Source organism: Sminthopsis crassicaudata, chromosome 1 (genome assembly GCF_048593235.1).
Source record: "Sminthopsis crassicaudata isolate SCR6 chromosome 1, ASM4859323v1, whole genome shotgun sequence".
Classification (NCBI taxonomy): Eukaryota; Metazoa; Chordata; class Mammalia; order Dasyuromorphia; family Dasyuridae; genus Sminthopsis; species Sminthopsis crassicaudata.
This window is the reverse complement of record NC_133617.1, coordinates 24081621-24092805: the sequence shown is the minus strand read 5'-3', so window position 1 is coordinate 24092805 and position 11185 is coordinate 24081621. Positions and strand designations below refer to the sequence as shown.

The window sequence follows — 11185 nt, the reverse complement described above, 5'->3', positions numbered from 1 at the left end:
ACTTCTGAAGGCAGCTCATTCTCCTTTTGAGTAGTGCCAGATGTTGAAAAGTAGACTGTTTTCTGTGCTTGGAATGCTCCCCTCCCTCATCTTAGCTTCTTAGGCTCCCTAGTTCCTTTCAAACTTTTTATTATTGTTCAGTTATTCTCAGTCATGTGTAATACTTCATAGTCCTATTTGGGGTTTTCTTGTAAAAAGTGCTGGAGTTGCTTGCTATTTCCTTCTCCAGCTCATTTTATAGATTGAGAAAACTGAGGCAAACAGGATTGAATGACTTGCCCAATGTAATAATAAGTGTTTGAGGTTGGATTTGAACTCATGACGAGTCTTCCTGATTCCAAACTCAGAGCTCTATCTAGCCATCTAAATACTTTAGGACTCACCAGTATTTAAAAAAAAAGTTGTCCAATACCATATGATGATCAATTCTGATGGATGTGGCCATTTTCTTTCCTTTTTTTTTAAATTTAATTTTTATTTTATTTTATAATATTATAACTTTTTTTGGACAGTACATATGCATGGGCAATTTTTACAACATTATCCCTTGCACTTACTTCTATTCAGATTTTTTCCCTTCCTCCCCCAACCCCCTCCCCCAGATGGCAAGCAGTCTTATATATGTTAAATATATTACAATATATTCTAGATACAATATATGTGTGTAGAACCGAATTTCTTGTTGCACAGGAAGAATTGGATTCAGAAGGTAAAAATAACAGTTTACACTCATTTCCCAGTGTTCCTTCTCTGGGTGTAGCTGATTCTGTCCATCATTGATCAATTGGAATTGGATTATCTCTTCTCTATGTTGAAGATATCCACTTCCATCAGAATGGATGTGGCCATTTTCAACAATGAGATGAACCAAATCAGCTCCAATAGAGCAGTCATGAACTGAACCAGCTACACCCAGAGAAAGAACTCTAGGAGATGATTATGAACCACTACATAGAATTTCCAGTCCCTCTATTTTTGTCTGCCTGCATTGTGGATTATCTTCACAGGCTAAGTGTACACTGTTTCAAGTCCGATTCTTTTTGTACAGAAAAACAACTGTTTGGACAGGTATACATATATTGCATTTAATTTATACTCTAACATATTTAACATGTATTGACCAACCTGCCATCTGGGGGGGTGAAGGAGGGGGAAAATTAGAACAAAAGGTTTGGCAATTGTCAGTATTGTAAAATTACCCATGAATATGTCTGATCAATAAAAACTATTAAAAAAAGTTGTTGGTGAGAAATGCCAAAAGCTTGATGGTTTCTAAAAATGTGAAAAGACTGCAGCATAATGGACAAAATCTTGGACTTGGAATCAGGAGTCTCTGAGTTAAAATCCTGCCTTAGGCACTTATTAGCTATGGAATCCTGGGTAAGTCACTGCCCATCTCTGAAAGGGACTTTTATCCTCTGTAGAATGAAAGGATTAGATTCAATAAACTTGAAGGACCCTTCCCCTTCTAGATCCATGATCCTACACCACAATTTTGCTAGAAGCCAGTCCCATACAAATATCCTCTTCCTTTTTTAGATGCTAGAACAGACTCAGTGAAGTCATTCCTCTTGAGGCTAACTGTTGGGGAGATTGATTATGTTGTCTCCTCCACATTTAATAAAGTACATTCCCAATGCCTTCAGCTTTAGAATGATCCTTATCCTATAATGATTATATGTGCTCTGTACCTATTTATTTGTATATTATTTCCACATTCCCCTCTTCCTTATAGTTTGAAGACAGGACTACTTTATTTTAGTCTTTATTACCAGTACTGAGAACACAGTGCCTGGCACCCAGTAGGTCCCTAATAAATGCTTGCTGAATCTTCACCACCATTCCTTGTTCTGCCCTCTGGGATTAAATAGAAAAAAAATTAGCCCTTTTTTCATGTGACAAGACCTCAAGTCCTTGAAGACACTCTGAGGTCACTGGAGTGCTTAAGTGTCCGTGGAACTAGAAGGTAGGAGAGAGCCCTGAGAGAGAATGACTTTCCAAGCAGGTATACATTATATTGGGACATGAGAGAAGCAGGGGGATTAATTACCTTTGGTTTGTCTGGCTCACGGGAATAGGCCGTGTACAGCTCTCTGAAGACACCTTTGTTCTTGGCCTGCAGAGTTTCCTCCTTGTAGATATGGTCAATCTTGGACTGCCGACACCCAAAGACCAGGACCATGGGACATGGAGACATGCCTGGGGGTCAGGGAAACTCAGGTCACTGACAACACAATTAGTTGACTAAGTGGGAAGCCCATGCAGAAATAATAATCATTGCAGTAGCGGTAGTTATAAACATTGCTAAAGTAATATTTATTTGAGAAGCAGTATGGTATAGTAAATAGAGAGCTGATCTGGAAACCAGAGGACATGGGTTCAGCAACCCTGAACACTTCTTAACTTCTTAATACTGTAAACATTTCCTTAAGTTGCAAAGAAAGTACAAAACCTATTTTGGTAATAGGACTTTCCTCACCAGAGAGTTCCATATACCAATGAATCATAAGTTGGTCAGTCCTCCTCCTCTCTCCCTCTCTCCTTCCTTCCTTCCTTCCTTCCTTCCTTCCTTCCTTCCTTCCTTCCTTCCTTCCTTCCTTCCTTCCTTCCTTTCCTTCCTTCCTTTCCTTCCCTTCCCCTTCCTTCCTTTCCTTCCTTCCTTCCTTCCTCCATTCCTCCCTCCTTCCTTCCTTCCTTCCCTCCCTCCTTTCTTCCTTCCTCCTTTCTTCCTTCCTTCCTTTCCTCCCTCCTTTCCTCCTTTCCTTCTTCCCTCCTTTCCTCCTTCCTTCTCTCCCTTCCTTCCCTCCTTCCCTCTTTCCCTCCTTCCCTCCTCCCTTCCTTCCCTCCTTCCCTCCTCCCTTCCTTCCCCCCTTCCCTCCTCCCTTCCTTCCCTCCTTCCCTCCTCCCTTCCTTCCCCCCTTCCCTCCTTCCTTCCCTCCTTCCCTCCTCCCTTCCTTCCCCCCTTCCCTCCTCCCTTCCTTCCCCCCTTCCCTCCTCCCTTCCTTCCCCCCTTCCCTCCTTCCTTCCTTCTTCCCTTCCTTCCCCCTTCCTTCCCCCCTTCCCTCCTCCCTTCCTTCCCTCCTCCCCCCTCCCTTCCTTCCCTCCTTCCCTCCTCCCTTCCTTCCCTCCTGCCCCCCTCCCTTCCTTCCCTCCTTCCCTCCTCCCTTCCTTCCCTCCTGCCTTCCTTCCTTCCACCCTCCCTCCATCCTTCTCTCCCTCCACTCTCCCTTCCTTATTAGCATATTGTTAGACAGAGGATTTGGTTTCAAATTTCCCTCTGATGCTCCCTATATTATCTCAGGCAAATCACACAGGTTTTTTCCAGCTTCAGTTTCCTCATTTATAAAATGACAGGGTTAGATTAGATGGTTTCTGAGACAGTAATCCTAGAGTTATTATTTATTACATTAATATGACTGAACCATGAACAATGGATATATCTCCAACTATTTAAATCTTCCTTTATTTCTTTAACTATTCTGTTTTATAGTTGTATTTACATAAATCCCAAATATATACTGGTAGACAAATTCTCAAACACTTTATATATTTTGTAATTACTTTAAATAGAATTTCTATTTCTATTGTTTCCTCTTAGTTTTTGTTCTTTTGCAGAGGAAAAATGCTGATGATTTTCATGGGTTTATTTTTTATCCTGTTCCTTTACTGAAGCTATTAATAATCTCAATTAGTTCATTCATTAATGCTTTCATGTTTTCCAAGTAAATCATCAAGTCTCATGCAACCAGGAATAATTATAGCTCATTTTTTGTCACTGTTTTTACCTTTAATTTTGCTTTGGTCTTATTGCTGTAGTTAATGTTTCTAAAACTACATCAAATAATAGTGGGGAGAAGAAGCGCTCTTGATTTACCTCTTTAGTTACTGGGAATGCTTCCAGTATTTTCCCTTTCCAAATAATACTAGTTCCTTGTGTTAGAAATATACTTTTGATTATATTAAATGAGGGCTCTTCTATACTGAAGCTTTTTAATCAATTTTAGCATATGTGTACTGTATTTGCTTAATACTTTTTCTTGCAACTATGGAAATAACCATAGTTTTTTTTTTAATTGATTACATGATTTATGCCAACAATTTTTCTTATATTGAACTATCCTTGCATCCCTGATGTAAACCAACTTAGTCAAAATGAATTTTAAAAAACACAGGTAATTATTTTTGATAGAGGAGCCTTTCTTCAGGATTTGGATCATTGGATGTAGAATGGGAGGGCTTAGATTAGGTTCAGTTCTCAGCTCTGCTGCTTACCACTTGACCTTGGAGAATGACTTTCCCTTATTGAGTGCCACTTTAAAGCAATGGATTTGGATTAGAGGACCTTTAAAGTACCACTCAGTCCAAATTTCTATGATTTTATCATCTAGGTGGAGGTGACCACTTCACCTATGGATGTGAACAGTCTTGTATTCACAGGCTTAGAAATCCTACTGGATTGTGCAGGTGTATGATTACTTCCTTAATCTTTGAAGCTGTTTAGTCCTTTCTCCCATGGCTAAAAGAGTAGGCCATAACTCACCTTTGTGCTGAATATCAAATAGCCTTTGCTGCCAGAAGCTCCGGAAAGGTGCTATTCCTGTACCTGGGCCAACTAGGATACAAGGTACCTGGGGATCTCGGGGCAGGTGGAAACTGGGAGCTCTGGATGGAGAATGAGAACTTATTTCAATACCAAATAAACATGCAATAAACTAAGTATAATAATGATAACAATGGCTAGCATTTACATAATGCCTACTATGTACAAAACACTGTGCTACAGAGTTTACAAATATCTCATTTGAATTCAGACTGATTTAAAAATTCCCTGGAATCTGCAGATATTATAGAAGCTGTTCGTGTCAAATTCAAATGGGAACAAATCCAAATTGACTTAAATAAAATAAACATAAATTAACATAATCCATGTCATATTTTATTTTTATTTTTTAAACATTTCCTAATTATATTTTAATCTGGTTCTGGAGGCATTCAAGAAATTTGCAGCGGATATCAAGGATGTGTGAGTTTGACCCTTCTGCTCCTTGTACTTAGAGTCAGGAAAGCTTGACTTTCAATCTTGCTCTGACACTCATTGACCAGATGACCCATGATGAGTTTCAGCCTCTTTGAGCATCAGTTTCTTTATCTACAACATGTTAAACTCAAAAGCCTCTTAGTGACTTTCAGCTCTAAATCTATTAAATCCTTATAGAAGGCTAAACCTGACAAACACATTTCTTGGGAGATGTGGCTTAATCTGGTAAAGTTCAACACACATAGTTCCTTTTCCCCTAGAAAATCTTCCTTGATCAATCTGGTTTTGGCTTTTAAAAAAATCCCCTTTATAGGTCCTGGAACATCATAAACACTTACATATTTGCTGTGATTGACTCACAGGTTATGAATGACCCTCCCCTGCCTTCCCTGCAGAGCTCTCAGCACTGTGTTCTGTATCATTCTTATAGGAATTTTATAATTTAATATCTTTGTGTTGGTGCCTTATCCTCCAACTAGACTATAAGCTTGGAAGACTGGAGCCATGTTTTACTAAGCTTTTTAGTTCCCTCAGAACTTAGCAAGTTGTTATATACAAGATCATAGATTTAGAGCTGGAAGGAAACTTAGAAATATCTATTTTTTTTTTTTTTTACTGAGTCCCGGATGTGTGAAGTGATTAGCCTAAAGATACACAAAAAAATCAGGATATGAACTCAGGTCTTTTGATACCTTAACTCTCCTTCTTGTTGCTCATCCTTTGTTTTTGAAGAGGACCAGCTGCATTATGCTGATTTCTTGATTTGGATGTGAATTAGATTTAAGCAAGGCAGAGCTGCACAAAGCCATCAGCCTCACTCACTCAGTCATGGGCATTCAGTGGCAGGACTAAAAGTCAGGATAATTGGTGATGGCCTGGAAGGCAGTCATGAATGACCATGGCATCTTTGATATTGGACTAAGTGTTCCATAGTGTTTATTTCAGCCACTTTGTGGCCATTGGAACAAATTGTTGTCATCTGCCCATTCTGCCAGGAGATTTCCCTTGCTACAGAGGAGGTCATCATGGGTGACTGAAAGTAAATTTTTTTCAGAAGGCTGGTTGGGAGGTCGCCCCAGAGAAGACTGAGGGTTTGCTTAGCACCTAATAGATACTTAATGTGTGCTTCTTTCTTTCTTTCCTTCCTTCCTTCCTTCCTTCCTTCCTTCCTTCCTTCCTTCCTTCCTTCCTTCCTTCCTTCCTTCCTTTCCTTTTCTTTCCTTTACTTCTTTCCTTCCTTCCTTCCTTCCTTCCTTCCTTCCTTCCTTCCTTCCTTCCTTCCTTCCTTCCTTCCTTCCTTCCTTCCTTCCTTCCTTCCTTCCGTAAGTTACATATTTGAAAGCTCAGCTCCATCATTTGATAGGAAGAAGTAGAGATGAGATTGGGGGCCATCTGGCAGTTTGGGGGAGCAATATATTGAGTGGGCCTATTGTTTAAATGTATGAAATAGTCCATCTGTGACTGCTCTGCTTTTCTGAATGGTTCTTTTCCTGGGAACAGGGAAGGTCACTGTAGTCTGTTATTTATGGGCAAGATTTCTTTGCCTACATACTGTGAACCCCATGAATCAGAGAGGAAGTACTTAAACTGGTATTTCTGTGTGGTAGATCCCTACTCGAATTCCAATTGTCACTTACCCTCGGACAAAACAAGGAACTACTTCCTCTGGTTGTATTCGGTTGAGCCAGGAAGAGCAGACCCCATGGTGGATCGGTCCTTCCCCCTCTGGCAAAGAAATACAAGAAACAGGTGGTTTGGTTGCCCAATTACTGCCACCAGCCCCCCTCCCAGGAAATCCACCCCTGAAGGAACAACTTGGATCTGCCCTTAAATACTTTAGTGCATATGTTTTTAAATCCTGCTCCATGAACTTGTTTTTAAAAATATTTTAACAACTATATTTCAATAGAATTGATTTATTTTGTAATCCTATGTATTTTGTATTATAACATCTGTATTACTCTGAGAAGGGTCCAGAAGCAGGGGTTCGATTCTACCTACCTCCAGTGCGGTAAGACACAACCGCCACAGTCAGGTGCACCTCATCGGGGTACATGTCCGGGGAGGAGCTGATGGAGTAGTAGCGGGGCTGCAACAGGGACAGCTGGGTCAGCAGGAGAGTAGATGGCATCTGCACTGATGGGAATTCTTCCAAAGCCTCCACAATCGTGGGGTTCTTGCCCCATTTCCACTCCTCATACTCCTGTAATCCCTGCACCAAGGGAAGAGGGAAAGCAGTTTAAATCAACTTGTAGGATCATTAATTGAGAGCAAAAAAGGATCATAGAGAACTAGAAGGAACCATTTAATCCACTCTTATTTTCCAGAAGAAACTGAGTCCCAAAGAAAGGAAGGGACTAAAGTCATAGCAATAGTAATAATAATAATAATATTTAATATTTATTAACATTTTAAGGTGCTTTGCAAGTGTTAACTCACTTGGTCCTTATCACATCAGTGATATTAATTTTTCTATTTTACAGATAAGGAAATTGAGGGTGAGAGGTTAAGTGACTTATCTAGGGTTGTACAGTTTGAGGCAGAACATAAACAGAGGTCCAGTAAGTGAAGAAGCAGTATCTAAACCCAGGTGTCTGGCCTCCATTCCAGTGCTCTTTCAATAATACCATGGATTGCATTCTCTGATAGAAATTTCAGAAAGCCCTGAGAGGGACTATGGGCTCAAAGAGAATCCTGTAAGTTCCATGGGAATGGGGAGGGATGAAAAGTGCCAAGGTTCATGCTCTACCCAGACTAGTCTCATGGAGTCATCATTTATTCCTTCCTTTCTCTCCCCTCCCCCAACATTGCTGACCCAGAAGAGAGTCAGTGTGTAGTGGATAGCACTGGATTTGAAGTCAGCAAGACTTGGATTAAAATTCTGCCTCAGACACTCACTTTGGGACCATGAAGCCGCTTACTCTCTTGGCCTCGGTTTCCTTATTTGAAAAAATGAGGGAGATTTGACTTGATGGGCTCTAAGATCCCTTCCACTTTCAAAGCAATGATTCTCTGAACCCAAAGCCCTGAAAAGTTTCCCAACATCATAGAGGAACAAATATGAGGCAAGATTTGGGCCAAGATTGTTCCTCGTCATAGTTAATGCTCCTTCCAATATACTACACTGCCTCCTAGAAGACTGAGTCTTCTCTTCTCCAAGGCTAAACATCCTCAGTTCCTTTGACTGACCCTCATGGAAGTCTAGTATATCTTTACCTCCTGACTGCCCTTCTCTGGATCCTCTCACATATATCCACTTCTCTTCCAAATGTATCCACTCCCTTCCCAACTGTATCCACTCTGCTGGCAACTGTATCTACTCCTCTCCCAACCATATTCACTTCTCTATCAAATGTATCCACTCTTCTTGCAACTGTATCTACTCCTCTCCTAACTGTATCCACTCTTCTTAGAACTGTATCCACTCCTCTCCTAACTATATTCACTCCTCTATCAAATGTATCTACTCTTCTTGCAACTGTATCTACTCCTCTCCTAACTGTATCCACTCTTCTTAGAACTGTATCTACTCCTCTCCTAACTATATTCACTCCTCTATCAAATGTATCTACTCTTCTTGCAACTGTATCTACTCCTCTCCTAACTGTATCCACTCTTCTTAGAACTGTATCCACTCCTCTCCTAACTATATTCACTCCTCTATCAAATGTATCTACTCTTCTTGCAACTGTATCACTCCTCTCCTAACTGTATCCACTCTTCTTAGAACTGTATCCACTCCTCTCCTAACTATATTCACTCCTCTATCAAATGTATCTATTCTTCTTGCAACTGTATCCACTCCTCTCTCAATTGTATGCACTCCTTTCCCAACTGTATCTACTGCTGTCTCAAAGTATGATACCCAGAAATGCACCTAATCCTCTCCATGTGATCCAACTGGAGCAGAGATCTCTTGTTCCTGTCCCTTTTAAAAGTCCAAGACCTTCTTAGGTGTCTTCATTGTTGACTCACATCTTTCAAAGCTTCCCTATCACAGGCTGAGAGTTAACCAGAGGGCCAAGGAGGCTTCCAGCCTCACCTTGCTGAGGACCAGCAGTCGCTGTTTCTCCTTCTCATTAGTGGCCAATGAAGCAAACTGCTGTAGCTGCAGGGGTGTTGGGGGCGTGGTGATGTCCAGGTAGTACTTAAAGGCCTGGAAGATGGTGCAGGGTGGAATCCGGTGCTCATCTGTCCAGTTACTGATGACACCTGTATGGAGACAATGTCATTCATCCCTGTCACTTGGCATTCACCCATCAAAGCACACATCAGACAGACGTGATGACTAAGTCCCTCCTGCCTCCAAGCAGATGAAACTCTGGAGAGGGAGGGGGATAGCTAGGACATTTCCATAAGTATGTATGTTGTCTCTGTCTTTATTGTTTCCTGAACCTGTGATTGGCTAGGTGTTGGATGTTCCTGGGGAGAGCTTCCTCTGCCAATCATAGCAGCTCTTGCCCAGCATCAAATACTTTTTAGGTACTCAGGGTCTTCCTGATGCAGAGTCTAACCCATCAGTCCTTAGTCAATGCTGTTTCTCTAAGCCCATACATTACCAGGAAAAGTAGGGGAAGTCTCCATGAATGTAACAATGATAACAGGGGACATTCATATGGCACCTTAAGGTTAGCAAAGCAAAGCAGGGAGGGAGGCAATCACCAATGGATGCAACAATTTTAATAGTGGATTTTCTGTGTAGCAATGATAAGAGATAGGATGTTCTATTTATTTGTTCCTTATGACTATCCTCTGTATCCACTATGCTATGAAGGAAGAAAGGAAATAATAATGTATTAAGTGCTTACATCTCTGGCACAGTGCTAAGAGCTTTACAAATATTATCACATTTGATCCTTACAAAACCCTAAAAGGTCTGTTGGTACTATTCCCCATTTTATAATTAAGGAAAGAAGTTAAGTGACTTAAGGGTCATAGAGCTAGTAAGTATCTGAGGCTGAATTTGAACCCATGTTTTCCAACTCTAGGCCCAGTGCTCTAACCATTGCAATACCTAGCTATTGTAAGACTTTCAATTAGATATCACATGGTATTTAAAAGTTTGCAAAGTGCTTAATATATGTTATCTCCTTCCTTTGAACCTTCCAACAACTCTATGAGAAATGTCTTTTTTTTTCTCCCCATTTTATAGATGGGAAAATGTGACTCAAAGAACTTGCCCATAATATTTGACCTATTAAAAGTCATGGGTGAGAATTCAACCTAGTTCTTCCTCACTTCTTGCCCAAGACTTTATTCTCTACATCAGAGGGAATAAGAGAGGGAAAAATTGGTCAACTCTACACTGTGAGATGAAGTGTACTAGTGAGAGTCATGAGCAATTCCTGGAAGTTTCAGGTCCCTCTGTGAGAATCTATTTGGTCTTTTAGATAGAAGTTGTCTCACTGTGAGAGAGCAAATCTTTTTTGAAAATAGGAGATACTTTCCTACCAGAAGTTTAAAGGTTTAAATGAAACAACTGGTCTCACATAGGATCATGTAATCCTATATTTTTGAGCTGAAAGGGACTTAGACGCTATTTATAGCCCAACCACTGTATTTTTTTTTTTTTTTTTACAGATGAGGAAACTGAGGTTCAGGGTGGTGGATGGAGAGTTATTAAGTGCCAAGGTCATGTAGCTTTTAGGAACCTGAGATGGAATAGTAACCAATACTTTCCCCTTATGCCACAAAAATCTCTCTTCATGCCTTTGAGCCATGTCCATGATATCCCAGAGAAATGATGCTACTCCCTTGGGGACATGGCTAGGGAGTGGGGCCAAGCATCCCCACAGTTACCCAAAGCTGTATTCCTCTCCTCCAGAAGCTCCACTTTCACCAGCTGGTTGGCAGGAGGAGCATCCTCGAGTCGATCGATCAGGGCATTCACCATGTCCTCATGGTTTCCAGGGAATACACCTAGATGGTCCCCAGGCTGGTACTGCAGCTCTTGGTTCCCATTGGTGTGGAGACGCACAAAGATGGTTGAACGACTGAAAGAAGATTTGCAAATTATTTTCATGAAAGCCATTACAACTAACCTCAGTCATCCCTCAGATTTTTGGCTGCTGCTTTCTTAGAAGGGTAAATGATTCAAAGTCGAGGTTAATGATTCTGTTCAATTCAACAAGCATTTATGAAGTGCCT

The 11185-nt window shown here is 40.8% G+C and overlaps 1 protein-coding gene across 2 annotated transcripts in view; it reads right to left on the bottom strand.

Annotated features, from left to right (window-relative positions):
* Positions 1 to 2050: 2050 nt before the first annotated feature.
* NOS1 (nitric oxide synthase 1) overlaps positions 2051 to 11185 on the bottom strand; it is a gene marked incomplete at its 3' end in the record, with an annotated part of 137393 nt that continues 128258 nt past the window's right edge. For both annotated transcript variants that reach the window (XM_074296753.1, XM_074296746.1), the window contains 6 exon segments: positions 2051 to 2199; positions 4541 to 4662; positions 6676 to 6763; positions 7040 to 7250; positions 9081 to 9250; positions 10838 to 11031. In XM_074296753.1, the coding sequence (XP_074152854.1) occupies positions 2051 to 2199; positions 4541 to 4662; positions 6676 to 6763; positions 7040 to 7250; positions 9081 to 9250; positions 10838 to 11031 (934 nt within the window).